Here is a 20,031-nt window from a genome sequence, read left to right on the forward strand (position 1 = left end):
GCCTTTCTGATTTTATAAGTATAAATTTCCTTTATAACAGTGTAAACCCCTAGGGAAAAAATAACTTAAAAGATATACTAAATCTCTGTTATTAGTTTCCTTTAAACCTATGTCAAATGTGGTGGTAACCTAGCAACATTAGAGAAATGCACTGAGTTAAAAAACCTAGCTGTCGCTCTCATTTTTTTGTACTTGAAAGAAATTTTGTGATGGAAACATACTTTATGCAAGAATTCATCCAAAGGTAGTTCCTCCAATGTAAGCATTTTGAGTCTATCCTAGCTTTTCTTGAGCCAGAGTGTACAGTGATTATGGCTGAATGTGAAGTGTGACAATATTTTTCTTGCAGGTTTACCAGCATTAGTAGTGGCCACATCAGTAGGCTTCACAAGGACGAAAGGATATGGCACTGATCACTAGTAAGTCCATCCACAGTGATAAATCATATTTATAATTAAGTAAATCATCATATATGCTTCATTAGTCTCGGTTGGCACCGCTGATGGCTTGCATTTTGTCACTGAGTCATTAACTATGGTAGGAATTGCATTAGTACGGAATGCTGTAAGGTAGCTTCAGTGCACAGAGGTTAAGAAATAAATGCTAAAGCCCTGTTCAGAGTCCTTGTTTCAGTTTCCCTTTGCTTCATGAGACCAGTGCATTTAAAAATGTTTCAGTATTTACTCTGTATGTTTAATCACAAATAACATTTTTTAAGAACTGAATAAGCCTTGGTGTTTACCTTTTAGAATATGATTCTGATCTGAGTTTCTGATTTCACTGCTGATAATATATATTGGTATCAACCAATATATTTGTGTCATGTTAGCTCAAGTTTTGCTGCTATGTTTGGGTAATACTAAAATTTACAGATCGGGGAATCAGTAGATTATATGTTAGAAAAAGCTTAGGCTTTGGGAGAAATTAGAGGGAAGAAAAGGGGTATGGATGGTATCAGCCCATCATAACACAGCTATAACACTGATAAATTCTATGAGAGAATTTATAAGTAAGGTTTATGTTTAATATTTAAATTGTAAAACAATACACTTTCATATTTTACTTCATCTGCTCTTTCAAGCTGTGGAGGCAGTTGAGAAGTGGAGAAAGAGATATGCACATCTTTTAGAAGCATAAATTTTTAAAGTGAGATTTTCTATTTGTCTTCAGGTTTGCAATAGGAATTACCACTAATTAGGCCTTCTGGTGGGTTCATCCAGATGGAGATTGTGCCAAGAGACATCATGTCATCTGCCTACCTGAAAGGAATTTCAAAGGAATTTTAAGAACTCATGTCATTAGAACACTTGTTTTTCCTCTGCAATCTATATTATAAACACACAAATAAGCAAATTCCCTGATAATCTCTGTTGTAGAGTCTTGCTTTCTACAGCACTATTACCTTTAAGCCATTACTTTTTACAACAGTATAATTCTTTGGTATAAATCTAGTATTTGAAAGGCACTGTGTTTGGGGTGTAGAAAGAGATAGGATTGTGGATGACATGGGTCTAACTTTTAAAGGAGTTTGTGATTAAGACTGAATATGATATAATGAGTACATATCAGTTTGAAGATTAACTTACAGAAAAATATAGTATAAATGTAGTGGCAGTCTAAGAGACACTAGACTACAGTGTTCCATCATACTAAAGGCTTTTTCTCCAGGTATTTTATTTAAAAAACAGATATCAACCCCAAAGTGGGAAAGCAGAATTTTATCTGTCCACTCTTATGGCAAGAAGAAATAAGCTAAATGCAGACTTTGAATACACACATACACACACTTTTGCATTATGTATATACTGATATATGTATTGACATGTATGTGTAGGTAGATAGACATATATACATATATATAATTTACTGGATTAAAATTTTTTAAAGTATAATTTATGCAGAGTAACATTCATGCTGTTCAGTGTATAGTTCTGTGAGTTTTAACAAATGCCTAGGTCAAATAACCAGAACCATAACCAATACAGGAAAATTTATTCTTAAAACAGATATTATTAATTGTTGTTAATTGTTATTATTAATTGTCATTAATTTTGGAGCCAGCATGTTGATTCTGTAGACCTAGAAGAAATATTGACCGGGTCAAACGTCAAAAATAGGTGCATGAAGTAGTGAGCATGACTCATTGCATCAACGGAGATAAAACATTTCCTGGTGTTTTCCTTATATTGACTCTCCTGGACCATACACATGCACATAGGCCATCTTGTGAAGCCTCCAGTGCTGAGCCCCATGTCTTCTTCATGTCCCTCTGCTATGAGAGAATAAGCGTTCTTACTCAAATGGGTTACCATGTCTCTATCAATGTAAACCTGCATCTCTTGGTGAATTTAGTAATTGGAATAAACACAGCTGCACTTATTTTTATTCAAAAGCTTATCTTTAGTGAATTTTCTTAGTAGTCTAGGGCAAAAGTAAAATCAGAAGGGGAAAACAAACAAAATACAGATTATCCATTCCCTGCAACTTTTAAACAAATTTCTCCCAATATCTCAGTGGCCTCAAGGAAGAACCCATAAATGACATATGCAAGACTAAAGGCATGCTGTTCTTGCTTAAAAGATTATTTGAAAATTTTCATAATGGATATAAAGCAGCATTTTACAAAACTTGCGTAATAGTCACCTTTGTACTGAAAGTCAATATAAAAACCTTACCAAAAGAGTAATTTGTCTAAAATGTTTTAACTGCCTTATAATAAAAGTTTCTCTTCTGTGAAAGGTATATAGTATTTTTCACACATGAAACGCTCTAATTTTAGCTTTTTCCACATCTCCCTAATGCATTTTTGTTTAATTACAAACCTTTGAAATGTGCCAAAATTCAAATGCTAAGTACGTAATTCAAGTAATTTGTATCACACTTCAGTGGTTTAACACTTATCACTAATTTTTGTTAGTTTTTATCTGATGTTATTTTTAGCTGCTGGCTCTCTCTTGAAGGAGGACTACTCTACGCTTTTGTTGGACCTGCAGCCGCTGTTGTCCTGGTAAACATCAAAATCAACATCTGTTTTCTTATTCAACAAAGACTACTTTGCTTCAATTAGAGTGATGGTTTTGTATTTGTTCTGTAGAAATTTTATTTTATTTTATTTATTTTATTTTATTTTATTGTTCTGTAGAAATTTTAAAGTCCAAATGTATTACTCCTTATTAGTTAGTACTTTAATTTGAATATCAACTGCTATTTAGTCCTTTATTACTCTAAAATATTCTTATTTTGAAGACTGAAGACTATTAAACATGGGAGTGTGGGATTTCTCTTACAATAATTTCACATTTGTGAAGAAGTTTGAGTAAGTTTCAACGAATTCTTCCTTGTTAAATGTACAGAATTTCTTCATTTATTATCATTTCACCTTAATACTGTTCTGTATGATCTGTCTTGTTAAGATCTCTCAATCTTGACAACTGCTGCCTGCTACCAAATATCAATAAGCAAATACATGTCCAGATGTCACAGTTTTTTGACTTCAGTGCCACAGAATTTTGGACAAGATATTTGTTTGTCATGGGGCTCTCCTCTATATTTTAGGATGTTCAGCAGGATCCCTGGGCTCTACACTAGATAAGAGTAGGATTGTCAGTTGGTAAAAGTCAAAAACATCCCCAGACATTTCCCAATATTCCCTGTGTGTAAAAACCACTCCCACTTGAGAGTCCCTGCCATATTTTGTGCATAAGGATTTTAAATGTTTCTTTTTGGGAACACAGTAATTCCTTTACATGTGTAATTAGGGAAACATGAAAATTTTCTACCAATTGCTTTTCTTTCTTTCATTCTGATATTATTGATTACAAATCTTGCTTGTCTTATAAATCTTTAAAGGAAAATGTAAGGGGGAAAATGGTCTAAATTAAATACAAAGAGCTGCATTGCTGTGCAATTAGAATTCTAATTGGAACATTACCCTTTGGTTTCTTGAACAATTCATTCAATAAATTAGAAGCTAACCATATCTTTCTTAAGAACTCTATATGACTTTTTCATTCTTTAAGGTTTGCTTTCCCTCCTCTAAACTATAACAGGGAGCAAAACTGTCCATGATTCACAAAATAATAAAAGAAAAAAAAGGAAAAAAATCTAGGCATGAGTGTTAAAGAAGAGTATAGGGAAATTGAAAGCTATTAGACACATTTTTGTTTGCTGCATTGAATTCTTATTTAATCTATTGAATCATTTCCCTAAACTACAAAGGTAATATACATATAACCCTAAAATGGAGAAACAGAGTATGTGTATAATTGAAAAACCAAAATATAGTCTTTGGAGTAGTGATGGATTCCCTCACGATTAAATTATAGATTAATAGAATCCTTGGAATATAATTTTTTTCTTAGTTCATATAGTGAGAAATTGAAGATGAGTAAGTTTTGCTTTTGATCAAATGGTATCTTGTTGGGAAGCTATGAAAGGTGATGACTCCTAATCCCTACCCAACAGTTGCTTTGGATCTTCCTTATACTATGAGTTAAATAGATTTCAGCTTTATATTTCATCTGGCCAATGTGCTGGGGAAATGGAATCTATCTTTTCTTTTTTCTTTTCTTTTCTTTTCTTTTTTCCTAGTCATCCTGTTTAATTTAAAACAGGTTTTTGTGAACTTCTAGTTTCAATGTAAAGGCTTCACTATTTGTATTGGGGGATGCACCAAGATTCTGTTGATCATGGAGGGTAAGGGGCAGGAAGGAAAAAAAGGAGAAAATATTTTTCCTTGATTATCTTGGTTTCAGCGTTGGACTGGATTTCTTTATCAGGAAGTACTGGTAGGTTAGAGAACTGTGGTTGCTTAACATAATAAGCTGCTACAAATAGACCACAGCTATCTCTACAGCTTTTTGCAATTTTACTTGAGAAAGAAAAATACGCGTGATTTCATTTCAGATGTATTATGCAAAGACCTTTTAAGTGAGAATAAGGGAGTCTTAGAAAAAGCTAAGAAGTGTTCAGTAGAGCACATTATAAAAATTGGTGTTAGTGTCCATCTCTTAAAGGATTCTGGTGAGTTGAATAGGCTTTCCCCTTCCTCTGGAAAAGCATGGTACATCAAAATGTGCTCCACTCACAGGAGAAATAGCCACACTGCGTGAAGAATGTAGGCATTCTGCTCTCAGTTGCTGGAGAAATTAGCAAATCTTTAGCACCTTTGGCTGCCAGGGCTCAACCTAGTCTCACACCGTGAGACTGAAAATCTTTTGACTCTCATATGGTAAAACTCATTTGGCCAATTGATTTTAATCAGGGGTGACTTAGAATACCAGATTGGCAGAGTATGGCACCATTTAAAAGTTAGACAATTAAATGGTAATTTCCTCAGTGTTAACTGCAAAGTGTAGACATTAAATGTGCTTAATGTACTTTAAAACTTAAAGGAGCACACCACTGTCAAATTGTTCTGTTCCTTTATGCACTTATGAAATATTTGAGAGGTGTTTTTATTGTCAATATAATTCAGAAATGGTTATAAATTAATAAAAGAGGGTTTTCAGGAAAAAGGGGGACCTGATTCCCTTCAATATCATTGAAAGGTCAACCTTTGTTTCTGTTTGACAGGTCAACATGGTGATTGGCATTTTGGTATTTAATAAACTTGTTTCCAGAGATGGGATCCTAGATAAAAAGCTCAAACACAGAGCCGGGTAAGCTGCAATTGGTGGATTTTGAAGGTCCTTTAATCAGTGAATCACATACTCCAATTCCAGTTCATCATTGACTGCATTTTAAGTGTGCTTTGAATTTTGTTCCTGATGAAACAGTATGTCTGGTAGACTGTGTCATTCAGGTTTCGATGTGCTATCCTTAAGTAATGCGATCAACATCTAAAAATAATTTAAAAGACCATTAAGAAAATCTGGGTTTGTTTGTGCAAATTGCCTGTTTGTAAAGATACGATTAAATGTTACAGTTGGACTTAAAATACTTGTTATTTTTAAGTTTTTATTTAAATTCTAGTTGGTTAACATAATAGCTTCAGGAGTAGAATTGAGTGATTTATCACTTAACATATAACACCCAGGGCTCATCACATCACATACCCTCCTTGATGCCCATCACCCACTTAGCCCATCCCCTACCGTCCCCTGCCAGCAACCCTCAGTTTGTTTTATAGTTAGGAGTGTCTTAGGGTTTGCCTCTCTCTCTCTTTTTTTTCCCCTCCTTCCCCTATGTTCATCTGCTTTGTTTCTTAAATTTCACATATAAGTGAAATACGGTATTTATCCTTCTCTGACTTAGTTTACTTAGGATAATATACTCTAGTTCCATCTACCTCATTGCAGATGGCAAGAGTGCATTCTTTTTATGGCTGAGTAATATTTTTTCCACTGTGTGTGTCAGATAGATATCTATAGATATAAATAAAGATATATCACATCTTTTTTATCTGTTCATCAGTTGATGGATATTTAGGCTCTTTCCATAATTTGGCTATTGTTGATAACGCTGCTATAAACATTAGGTTCATGTGCCCCTTTGAATCAGTATTAAAATATTTAGGTGAGCAAGGCCCCCTAGTCTGGGTCAGGAGGGTCAGTTGAACATAATGTAAGTGTGTGACACAACTGAATCAAGACAAGCAAACCGTAGTTGGGCATAAATACTACATTTTCTTTAATTGTATATATCAGAAAATTTCTTCACATGAAATAATCACTTATGAAACATGGTTCTTGTCATATATTTTCATTTTTATGATGTTTTGACTATAACTTGCTAGGAAGACTTATTCATAATTTTCACTTGTACATTTTAAGCACTTATAAAATTTAGAAAAGCATCTTCTTTAATTTTACTGTCTAAGAGTGTGATATCACCACACTTAATGGCTAATAACATTTCATAAGCAGGTTGATAGCAGCTTTGTAAGGTTACATGGTCACCACCTCACATAAATTTGTAGAAATTTGAACGAAATATTAATGCTTTTGAATTTCCCTTTGTATTTTTTCTTATAAAAACTTTATATCTCTCTCCTTTCTGTTTAACAGTACTTTCATCCAAAATTTATCCTACAATTGTTATTTCTTTAATAGTTTATGCTATTATTTAACAGTCACAGGATTTGATCACTGACCAGTGAGAATTTTAAGTCCTTTATGTTTCTATAGTCTATACAGTGATTTATATGGTAATCTAGGTTTTGTTCCACCTAGTAAAAGACTAGCTTTAATTCTTCAAATATTATAAATTGATATCATTCATATCAAGCTTTAGAACTGCAATGATGTAATGAAAACATCATTGGAGATTCCTTCCAAAGGAGGGGTGTCACTTCCCACTTAGAGACTTTTTTTTCCACTTCAGATAAATCTCCATTGCAACTTTAGGTAAACTTGAACTGGCACAGACACTGAGCTTTCTATACCATTTGAACTTGAAGCTTTCACACTATTACTCTTGTAGTCTTCTGTGTATGGTTGGAATTGGAGCAATAGCTTCAGTATTTCTGTCTATATTAATCATGTAGGAATAAATTTATCATAGTGAATACGAAGTATAGAAACTCAGTTCTACCACTAGTGGCATAAATTTGTGTGTCTGTGGGTCTGTATACATATGGTATATATACCATATATATATATGGTTAGGATAAAGCTTTGAGGTAAAAAATATTTTTAAACAAAGTCATACTCAATATCTAGCTCTACAATTTACTGGCTATGTGTGTCTTTGGGCCTGTTATTTAGTTATTCTGGAATTCAGTCTTCTCACCTATAAGATGGGGATAATCATTTCTGCCTCATGGTAGAGTATATGAAATATAATGTGTACAAAGAATATATTAGATAACAAATAACAAGAACTCAATCAGCAAATGATGGCTACTGTTATGATTTAAATGAAGAAAACAGATTGTTTTCAAATGATCTTGACTTCTGTCAGTCAAGGGATTCTGAGATTCCACCATTCATGACGTTGTGGTCAAAAAAAAAAAAAAAGAGGGAGCGAGAGATGAGATCATCAGAATGAGTATAATGCTAATGATTTATTAAATTTGCCATCAATATTTTTCTCATTTAATTGCTTTATATGTAATATCCAGTTTGATTTACATAGTTCTCTGTAAGAGATGACATACATTTAAGAGAAATAACAGCATTGTCATGTTATGAATTTAGAAATTATCCACTTTAATCTATGTATTAATTTTAAAACATCTCTTTATGAAAATATTATTAGAAGTTACATCCCCTTTACTGGAAAAATTGAATCTATGGTTTTCTAGTTCAAAGGCCATTGCTGGAGAAATAGAAATGATAATATGTGTTATAAAAGCAGAATGCTGGTTACTATTCAAAGTGGAAAACAATTATTAACAAGTTAATGATTTGAGGTTTTTTATGATTTTAGGTTTTAAGGACTTTTTCTATAATATAAAAATGCAATTTTTGCGTAAGTGTGTATCGATTGAAATTTACTATTTTGAAGTGTAATTGAAGGTATAAGTATTTAAAGTTAATTTTAGCCCACAGAGAATCAGTGAAGACAGTCATAAAGACTTTAGTGAACAATAAGTAATCAGAATTAACTAAAGAAACATTGAACATGAAGCTAATTAATTTAAAAATTGATGCTCCTAATTATAAATGTTGACCTGAAATTTCAAGTTGAAATATATAGATATCAAGTATTGTTTTTTGAAACATTATTATCTAGAATCAATATGTACCTCTTCCCATTTTTTTGTTTGCTTTCTCCTTTTTATAATTAATTATTAGAAACTGTCAAGCAATAGTTCATGTTTAATAAATATAAAGAAATGAATGAATGAATATTTAAGAAATAATACACTAGCTTGACAAGTTTTATAATATTCAATTATATTGTTATTCTAATACATGAAATATATTTACCAGAGGGATTGATTGCAATTAATACATCTTATACAAAATAACTGAAAAGAAAGAAAAGATAAAGTGGCATAGATATTCAAATATGAGTATTTTTCTGGTTAACAAATATCTCAAGCATAATATTTCAATTTTTTCTCTCTCTTTCTTTTTCTTTTCTTTTCTTTCTTTCTTTCTTTTTTTTTTTTTTTTTTTTTTGCAATGGAACTTTCATATCTACTATTTTAAATTGCTTTACCTCATCTTCCTTAAATTAAGGAAACTACCAGGGTCTTGTCCATGAGCTTTTTCCAAAGGGAAAGGGAATATTTTCTTGTAAGGGAATTTTATGTAATAGCAATAATGAACACATCAGGGAAGTTTGCTGTTGTTGTTGTTGTTGTTGTTTTCTAAGCAAAGAAAAATAAGGTTTGAAAAGGAAGCTAGTAGACTCCAAGACCCCGCAGAAGCAAACAGAATAACCTAGGTGAAATGACCATGTTGGTGCCCTGGTAGTTAGGGTAACATTTGAACTTATGGGAAATTAATTTTTTTTAACTGTTAGCATTTTTTATTTTATAAATGTATACTTTTCCCTGTAACAAAGAAATAATATTTTATTTCCCATTGCAGCAACCTTGTTAGCATTTAGATGATGTGTTCTTCATACTATATTATTTCCGAAGCACTCATACAAACTAGGGAAAATATTCTATCTCCCTGGGTAACCTATCATTCCTCTGTTCCATATATATCTAAGAATAGAATTCCAAAAGTGTCCAACCAGTTAACATCAAGCATAGTTTTTGACAGTTAGCTCTAAGGGAAGTACGTATAGGCATTTTAGTCAATCACAAATCAATCTCAAAGAGAAATAAGCATTTCGAATAATGGCTTAAAATTTGTTTTTGGGAAAGCCCATACTTAGGCCAAATGAGTTTTTCTTAGGGCTAAAACACTTGCTTATATTGTGTAGTAAATTAAAATTAATTTTTAGTCATTTTTAGCTTTTCAATTTTATTTTAGAGCCTAGAGACAGTATTCCTAAATTGAGAAAGATAGCTACATTTGTGTTCAAAGCACAAATACCAAACAGCATATCTTCTCTGAAAAGAGAAACAATAGATCAGTCATATTTTTTAAATATTAGTCTGATGGAGCTTAGCAAAATTGAAGATATCAAATATATAATAGGGCAATTGTGTGCATTCCTGCTTTTCTCAGAATAATCTGTGGAACTTTAAAAAACACAGATGCCCAGGGCACTGGGTGGCTTAGTCGGTTAAGCATCCAACTCTTGGTTTTGGCTCTAGTCATGATCTTAGGGTGGGAAGACGGAGCCCTACAGTGGGTTCTGCACTTGGGGTAGAGTCTGCTTGAGATTGTCTCTCCCTCTCCTTCCTTTTCTATCTCTCCTCCCCCATTCATTCTCTCTCTCTCTCCCTCATTCACTCTAAATAAATAAATAAATAAATAAATAAATAAATAAATAACTATCTTTAACAAAAAGGCACAGACACCTGAACCCCATTGAATTGGAGCCTTTGGGGTTTTACTATATATATATATATATATATATATATATATATATATACACATCAGATGTGCATCAGATCTGCATATCTGATGTGCAGCCACTGTGGAGAATACTGCTGTAGGTAGGTATTCCTTTGGGAGTAGTTTCAAACACAATAGCTTGCCCATTGAGACACTCATGATCCAAGCTAGATAGAGTATTACTTATTTGTTATTATGAAAAATTTGGTCACATGTGCTAGGATACATGTCCTGGGTTGAATCAGTAAAATGAATGATTTAGTATCATATTTCCTTCCCTCATATCTAACTCTAAAAGCTTTGATTTTTCTCCGGGGGTCTACTGGTCAATAAATCTACTTACTTAATAGCTTACAGATTTATTGTCTCATCCAAGCACTATTTGAAAACGTGTGCCCTTCTTTTTTTTTAATTTTTATTTATTTTTGATAGTCACACAGAGAGAGAGAGAGGCAGAGACACAGGCAGAGGGAGAAGCAGGCTCCATGCACCGGGAGCCCGATGTGGGATTCGATCCAGGGTCTCCAGGATCGCGCCGTGGGCCAAAGGCAGGCGCTAAACCGCTGTGCCACCCAGGGATCCCCAACGTGTGCACTTCTTTAAAAGAAACCAGATATTCTGAATTATGATCATCTTATGATTTTTCTCTGTTTTGCCAATTTTGTTACATACATGTCCACTAAATATTGTTTTTAAAAAGACCTACTGGGAAAACGTATTTTAGACATTAGCACCACAAAAGAATGGACAAGAAAAGTGTACCACAGAAAATTATTTCAAGATGTTTTGAACTTTGATTCAAGTAATTTCTTTTTGATTTTTCATAAGAGAGTTATGTTCTAATAAACCAGTCATTTTCAAGGGACTCTTTTCTAAAGTAAAATGTGCACAAAGTTTTTTGTGTAGCATGCCTTTGCTTCTATGATATAGTAGGTTGAATCTGAATTATTTGAATCCAAATTTACCTGCGAAATCCTCCAGACTAGAATAGACCAATTAAATCCTGTTGGATTGAAACTTATGAAAAATTGTTCAGAAAGAATATTTTGAACTTAATGTTAAATGTGTTTTATTAAAGCATTAAAATATCACCCCTTTTATTATAAAGTAATATTTCATCAAATTTTATCAGCCCTATATTCAGATCATCCTAAAATAATATAGTGTAGATACAATGTAGATGATTCATTGATGCTGTGAGAAATTTCAAAACATGAATCCGTTGAGATAAAGACTATTTCTCCCACAAATGATTAAAGACCTAAAATATATATCTTCTTATATTGGACTTCTGAGATACATGTTTACATTTCAGAAGATTTTTTCCTTCTGCAAATGATAATGAAAATCTTTGAAGTTAGGAGTTCTGGTGTGTTTGATAATCAGGGGTCTGAATAAAGGGTTTTCACTGTATGTCTACACAAGCACATGCTTATGTTAACTCAGTGTATTGGACAATTGTGAACCATAGACACAGGGCCATTTATGGTATAATTGATGGAAATATGCTTTGCGTGCCACAAAGGCCCATCTAATTAAAAGGTAAATATTACAAAAATAATGTGTAGTGTAATTGCATCATTAAAACCACCTAGATCATTCATCTTTGATAAATAAACTTTTCTGCATGAAATCGTTTTTAAAAGCTAACTTGCAGCGGCAACTTTTTTTGGTGAAAATTCAATATTTTGTTCTTTTTGTGGGTGTTCTGTTTGTTTGCAGTCAGATGAGTGAGCCTCATAGCGGTTTGACGCTCAAATGTGCCAAGTGTGGAGTAGTTTCAACAACAGCTTTGTCAGCCACCACCGCCAGTAACGCCATGTTAGTCCCAATCATTTACATCTTCTTGTTACAAATCTTTTACAGTGCATGTGAGAAAATGGTACTGTGGAAAAAAAAATATCATGTTTGCTAATATTGGAGCTAAGAGCATACTTAAATACTTATAATTGGCAACTGCCTTTATAACTATTGTGGGATTGGCTATAAAAAAATAAATAAAATTATCCAGTGTTCTCTGCTTTATGGTTTCCAAGTTAACGGTCTTGGTGCCACATACAAGAATGCTTTGTTGGACGGGGGTTTGGAGATTGCCTGGGGTGTGACATGCAGCTACGTAATGTTGCTCTCTGGGTCTCTCAACAGGGCGTCTCTCTGGAGTTCCTGTGTGGTGTTGCCCCTTCTGGCTCTGACGTGGATGTCTGCAGTTCTGGCCATGACAGACAAACGCTCCATATTGTTTCAAATACTTTTTGCTGTGTTTGATTCATTGCAAGGCTTTGTGATAGTCATGGTCCACTGCATTCTTCGGCGAGAGGTAAGAGGAAAGAGAATTGCTCCGGCAGAGAGAGGGATGATGGTTAGATGAATATTTTCCTTATTAACCAATAGGATCTTTTATGTTAATATCTTCAAATTAAAATCATCTCCCTAAAGACAACCATTGGAAAGTTAAAGCTAAAGGGGAATCTTTAAGGCAAAGTTCAAGAGGGCTCCTTGGACCTTGAAAGTGACAGTTAAAACGGACTGTGGAGAGAAGATGCTCCTGGGGGTGCCAGGAACCAGGGAAAGTATATTCAAGAGACATCATTAGGTGAGAGAAGTCCTTTAGAAACATTGGTGGATAAGAGGGTGGGGTGGCATATTTTTGAGAGGCATAGTTCATAATCATAGTACAATGATATCTCTTAAACCCATTCCCAAACTCATGCTTCTGCACACAGTGTATCCCATTCCTTCATCCTTAAACTAATTTCATTTTAGATAGAAAATGTTGAAGATTACTGAAGAGTTATTGTGTCTCTATACTAAAGTAAGGTTGCTAAAGGTAAATGATTCTGAGATGGATGTTTATACTTAGAAAATACCAAAAAATAATGTACACAATGAAACACAAAAGGCAGTGATTGTCCCCTGGAACTGTAGATCTATAATCACAGCATTTCTTCAGGTCATGGTTGAGATTTATTGTCAGCAGTGAGGAAAACAAGTCCTCCTTCGTGAATTGAGACCCTAACCTGCACCAAATCCACTGAGCAGCAATAGATGTCGGACGTGAGTTGTTTAGGGAGCAAATACTGTTTTTCAACCAGTGCAAAAATTATGCTGAGTGCTTGCAAGCACTGACACTGTATTTACAAGGTTTATGAGTCATTTTAGTGTTTACTCTGGGGATGTTGGTGACTAAAACACAATGACACAGTGCCATGCTGGTAATTTTGAGGAAATGGTCCACACTGTCACTTTGCATTAGCCAGCTTGTTTGAGAACTTCATTATGATGTGCACATTGCAGAAAGACTCATGTGCATATGACTACACACCACACAGTTTTTACAGTGATATGTGAAAGTAACCAAAGGTTTTTACCTGATTTACCAGATGGAGAGAACAATATTTCTGAGCTACTTCAGTAAGGTACAGATGTCAGCAATAAACCAATAAACCCATATGTGTATTCCTAGAACATTATATGATGAAAAGAAGAGTGACTTCACTTTGCAAAGGAGGCAATATTTCATCATTTAAAAACCTGATGCTGGGACACCTGGGCGGCTCAGTGGTTGTGCGTCTGCCTTTGGCTCAGGGTGTCATCCTGGGGTCCTGGGATCAAGTCCTGCATCGGGCTCCTTGCAGGGAACCTGCTTCTCCCTCTGCCTATGTCTCTGCCTCTCTGTCTCTCATGAGTAAATAAATAAAATCTTAAAAGCAACAACAACAATGTAGCTTATAGTTGCCAAGCCTTTTAATTCCCTCATCCTAAATTTCTATTTAGGATATCAGCATTAAAAATCTTGAAAGTATTCAATACTTTGTAGACCAAATTTAAGTAAAAGGGAAATTGAATAACTTAGGGCTTTGTTATTCTCCAACTATAGCTATCTTGTGGGTCTTCTGCATTAATATTATCTGTAATATGTTTATGTAACAAATTGTTCTAAGTGAATAGACACATGACACATTTTTGATTGATAAATAAGAATGAACAGTTGTGGGTTTTAATCAAGATGCATAATGTATTTATGTAATTTATTTAACACAGTAGGTCTTAAAGAGAAGAAAAGTGTCCCATCTCTAAACAAGCCTCTCTTTTTCTTCAGAAATAAGCTTTTTATATAGTCCTAGGCTATGATAAAAAGTATTTGGGTTTTTAAGTGCCGGATATTTTGATGGCTTATTATCAAAGTTTTGCAGTTTACATGAAAAAAAATATTTGGCACAAAAATTTATTTCCATCAGAACTTTTCCATACTTGCTAATTGGACTAATAACTCTGAAAAATATGATTTAAAGGTAATTAAATCAAATCACATAATAAATGCTTCTGCTAAAATAGATGTCTGTAAATATAAGTTTGCTGTTTTAGTAGGAAGTAAAAATATGAATATTGGCCCTGTTATTATTGCATTTCCAATGATTAGTTCAAATTGAATAGTTTTATAGCTGATAAATTAATAGCAGTGTCATAATTATCATTCCAACACCGAAATCGAAAAATCACACATCCATTATTTTTGCATTGACCTTAAAAATATCCTGTAACACTGCTATAAGTACACAGAGCAGATTTCAGTTTCAAGTCCCTTTCAGACTTTCTCAAGGGAAGTTTTTACTGAAAAACCAAAAGAACCTTGTTTAAAAGGGTTTTGCAAATCCCGAGGACCACATCATAAGATGGCTTCACTGGGTTCAGAGGAATCTTTTTGATCTGTTACCTATATGTCACCTAACACACCAGCAATAGGTCTGTCTCATATTACCTGTGGTCACACTGCGCTAACATTAACCACAGTCCAAGAGATGAGGAGCATCTCCCCATATTCCCAGTGTCTTCTGTGAACAAAAGTTCCATAAAAATACACCAAAGAAAATTGTCTAGCTAGCTACCTATAAAATACTGGGTAATGACTCCTGTCAAACTACCTGATAATCCCATAGGTGATCTTGGGAATACAATTTTCCCTTTACTGCTTTTTTCACTTTAAAACATTTTTCACAATAATCCAATATGATTTGTATGGGTTTTCTTTATTAAAAATGTATAAGCAATGTAAGAAATATTTCCTTTGATTTAGAGAGAGACTGAATACAAATATACATATATTTATTTATGTGTATTTTTGACACGCAGTAACATAATTTGGTCGTTTGTAGTCTTTAATGATTCTTTCAATATGAATTCAAAAGCCTTTTCCTATATTTACTTTTGCAGTCTTCCTGTGAAGGAGGTGGGTGTACACAGGGGAGGAATATAGCCTTGCAGTTTAAGAAGGAGAAAAGAAACGAAATAGTATAACTGGCATTTTAAATGTGATATGTATGGGGCTTGATTTATTCTAAATGTGCCTTTGCTTTTAGTGGATCCAATTTTAAAACCAAATCATTTCAAGTCAGAAGGGAAGGGAGAAATGATCACTTTGTTATTGTCAACTCAATTATATTCAACGTTAAAAAAAAAGAAGCAAATTGATTATTTGCATAGCAATTTGTTGTGACCTCCAGATTGACATCTCAATATATAAATTTCATAAAATTTGTAATCTTGAAAATACAGCTGCTTCTTCTGGAGCAACTTTCTCTATTGAATTGCTTTAGTAGGTACCTCTGACAAAAGAGAAAACAACAGGAGGAGGGAATAAGAAGAAAAATAATTAAACCAAACGATTCACCACACATTACTTTCAGCAACAAAACATAGATCTTGGAAGCTAATATGTATAATACCTTGTAAGACAGAATGTAATAGAATAAATATAGATGCTTCCTTCTTTTATTCGTCATTTCTTGATTAGAATTCATTTGCATTAAGCCCATAACGACATCTACTATTTACTATTCCCCACATTGCTATGGAAATTCAAACTACACAAGTTATGAAACCTTTGAAATAGTTACTGTTGCTAGGAAACCGCTTTCTTGGTGCCTGCACATTCTTCTCATCTCTCCTGTCTCTGGCTGTGCTTGGCTCTAAGACAATCTTACAGCTTAATGTCAGAGGGGGAAAATAACAAGATTGTGATACAAAATAAGCTACAATAAAACCCTTTCACTAAATGGAAGGGAAAAGGCAAGTGCTTAAATAGATGACTTTGTTGTATCAGTAGGTGAGGGTCCTGTGGCTGCTGGGTAGTGGCAGTAGAAGGGCCAAGATCCTCTTTTTTCTTCCCCCAGCACCGGCAGGAGGTTAGGCTGCACCAGATGAGGTCTCAGAATCTTCATCCAAACCGGTGAAGTGATTTTGTAACAAAGTGCTTGAAATAAACATGAACAGCTTTTTCTTTCTTTCCCTCCTCTCTTCCTCTCATTCCCCTCTGCCTTTTTTTCCCTTCCAATTTCCAATTTGGTCTTATTTCCATAAAGAATACAGATAAACAAAATGATTTACAAGTACATGACAATGAATACATAAAACAGACAAGCATCCTTACCAATCTCATCTAAAACCGATATTCTCCCCAAACCATTAGAAAAATAAATGTTAACTAGACAGCCATTTAAAAAGAGGTCATATTGCATATGCTATAGTTCTGGTGGAGAGTTGCATGAATCTCCAAGCCTGACCATTTACAGAGAAATTAGGTATGACTCATTAGTATGGCAGTGTGTGTCTGTGCACTCCCTTAATGAGGGAAGGCAGGAGTTCCAGTTAGTCTTTGGAGATGAGGGAGTAGGAGATAGGAGACCTCAGAAAGTAATGGGTCCTAGGGCAAATATGGGGTCAAAGGATTAAGGAAGTAAAAGTTTCAAATAAAGGAAAATGGGGAGAGATTACTAGGCATGTGGTTTCTATGGAATGGAGCCTGTGGTGAATATAGAGTAGTCTTCTCTGGGACCATCTGGGGTACCTGGAGGCATAAAGCAAATCATAGGATCCTAGACACTAGAATGTTTTTTTGAAAACGTGGTTATAACTGTAGCCTCAAGAGAAAGACAATACTGACAACATTTGAGTGCACAGCATTAAGGGATATTTAACAGCTTTCTCATTGCGGTGTTCAGTGATCATGGTAAAAGGCCACTGTGTATCACGTCATGAAGAAGTTCAATAAATTTCATAGAATTAGTGAGCGGTCCAGGGAGGGAGGGTTAGGGAATTGTTGATTCTAAGATTTTTCAGCTTACTCAAAAGGACAAACATTTAAGGGAGAAAGGTGAGAGTTGCTAAAAGCCTTGTCTTTATCAGGCCAAATTGAAAGTTCAAGAAGAAATACATTTAAAGATTTGGGTTTTTTTTTTTTTTAGAAAAAAATTTTTTTAATTCATTTATGATAGTCACAGAGAGAGAGAGAGAGAGAGAGAGAGAGGCAGAGACACAGGCAGAGGGAGAAGCAGGCTCCATGCGCCGGGAGCCTGATGTGGGATTCGATCCTGGGTCTCCAGGATTGCGCCCTGGGCCAAAGGCAGGCGCCAAACCGCTGCGCCACCCAGGGATCCCTGTTTGTTTGTTTCCTGGAAATGGGAGAATGGCTCCAGGTCCTGCAAGGAAGCTGTATTTTATCAGAACAGAAAATGGAAAGCACAAAACTGCCTTTAAATAGGAACATGGACTTGACATAAGCAAGGATCATATGCTTATATTCCTATATACTTATTCCCAGAAATCACCAACCTCCCTTATTCCATGTCTTATAAATCCTACCTCTCCCTCCAGATTAGGCTTTTCTGACTTGAGCATAATTATAATTATATTATGAATATGTATATCAGTCTTAATCTGTACCTGTGGCTCTCCAACCCCAGGCAGAGCTCTAGGAGCTTTAACGAGAGCATGAAATCAGATGAATAAAGTGGCATCAGTGAACAAATTGAGACACAGAGTTTATGGCAAATATTGGCAAACTCAGGCATGTCTTCCAGGTAGTAAAAAATCATGGCTTGTTCTACCTAAAATTATTCTGTGTATCTGGCCAAAAGAATGGGCAAATCCCACTTCCCACTCCTTCCAGCTCCCTGGGATCCCACCTTTCAACATTGTTAAACTGGTGGCAGAAGGTTGACTATGTCTAGAATAGAAATTTAAAATAAATATAAAATAGAAATCATGAATTAAGTTTTTATTTCCTGCCTTAAAGTGGATGTCATGAGGCTAAAGTGAAGTATCTTCTGTGAAGGCATAAGTGGTAGTAATGTCTGACATAGAATTTCCTTTCCTCCTTTTCTAATTTGCATGCTAAAGAAATGTTACATTTTTATTTCAGATCATATATGTGAAATACCCTCTAGGGAAGCGTTATGTTACCCCCAAAACTGATATTTAAAAAAGGAAAAGGCTATAATTTTGAGAGTAAGTGATAGGTCCTTTGGTGTTAAAAGATTCCAGGAGAAAGTTGTTAGTTGTTAGGACTGAAGTCCATATTTTCCTTCCATGTAAAGCAAAAGATAACCCATTTTTTCCCTTGCTATCAGAGAAGTCATGTAATACTTTTGTAATGTGAAGTCATTTGTGTTATTTATGTCAATTGACGATGATACACATGAAATTGAGAATAATCTTACTGGTTCATTTAATGATTAAATTATACGGAATTTAATATGATTAAAAAGAGCTGAATCACTTGTTTAATATGAATCCATAGAAACAATAGTAGACATTAGATCCAGGAAAAAAAAATAGAATGCATAAGAAATTCCCTTCCCTGCCCCACCACCCCCAGCTAACACTCTCAAATAATTATAAGGATGTAACTTAATTTTCTTGCTTGTCTTAAAATGATCCTCTGGAATAGGAAATCAAGAATATCTAGAAGTAAAACTGTCTTCTTAAAAGGTAAAGATTTGGGGTCTGAGCTGCACGGTAGCTAAATACAGAGCCCATCTCACACTGTGCAGCTCTTTCCGTGAGGTTTCTCTAAATTGCAACACTGCCAAACATTGCTCGGTGCTCTTCCCCAGCAATCTCTAAATCTGGCACCAACTTTCGCAGTGACACTCTGCCAGCTGCCTTCAGAGTCAGGACCAACCGAGAAACTGGGCTTGCTGCTCCTGAGAGGAACCAGATCGCTCTCCCGTGGAGGGAGACGGAAGCAAGACACACCCCTGCAAACTTCTTTGAATTCATGTCTCACCCAGGAAACCATCCACAATAAAAAGATGGATAGCTTTTGCAGGAGTTTTTGGAGCAGCCCCCAGCAGGAACTAGTCAGGATAACTTTGGTGGTGGCTCTGTTGGATACTTTCAGAAGATAGCCTTGATGGCTTATTCTGTTTTTTTGTTTGTTTGTTTGTTTGTTTTTTTAAGATGTTTCTTGACATTCTCTTTTCATTTCCCAACATGACATTAGATTTCCTTAAAGTGCCCTAAATATTCCAAGACTATTTACATAGCTATTCTTTGCTACTTCCTCAATACTTTTAAATCTTTTGTCTGGCGTCAATTAAGGTTAAAGACCTCTTGATGGAGTATTGTAAAGAGAGGACATTTTGGAGGCTAGATTTTAATTGTGCCGTAATATGTCAAATATTTAATTATTCAAGACAAACTTATTTTTAAAATGTGTGTACTGGTCTAGTGTAAGTTTAAAATGATAATATTGCAAGAGCTTGGAGTTATATAAAAACTTATTTAATTAAATTGTTACCTAAAACAAGTGTCTTGTTCCCCACAAATAGTTAAGTCAGGTGAAGGA

General features: G+C 34.6%; 1 protein-coding gene across 1 annotated transcript in view; it reads left to right on the plus strand.

The window, feature by feature from the left end:
- ADGRB3 (adhesion G protein-coupled receptor B3) overlaps positions 1 to 20,031 on the plus strand; it is a 705,508-nt gene that overhangs the window by 639,142 nt on the left and 46,335 nt on the right. Inside the window, exons 21-25 of the mRNA XM_055329612.1 lie at positions 350 to 419; positions 2,941 to 3,007; positions 5,575 to 5,660; positions 12,129 to 12,227; positions 12,552 to 12,723. Coding sequence (XP_055185587.1) covers positions 350 to 419; positions 2,941 to 3,007; positions 5,575 to 5,660; positions 12,129 to 12,227; positions 12,552 to 12,723 — 494 coding nt within the window. The remainder of the gene's footprint in view (positions 1 to 349; positions 420 to 2,940; positions 3,008 to 5,574; positions 5,661 to 12,128; positions 12,228 to 12,551; positions 12,724 to 20,031) is intronic.

The sequence above is a fragment of the Nyctereutes procyonoides genome, unplaced genomic scaffold (assembly GCF_905146905.1).
Source record: "Nyctereutes procyonoides isolate TBG_1078 unplaced genomic scaffold, NYPRO_anot_genome, whole genome shotgun sequence".
Taxonomy (NCBI): Eukaryota; Metazoa; Chordata; class Mammalia; order Carnivora; family Canidae; genus Nyctereutes; species Nyctereutes procyonoides.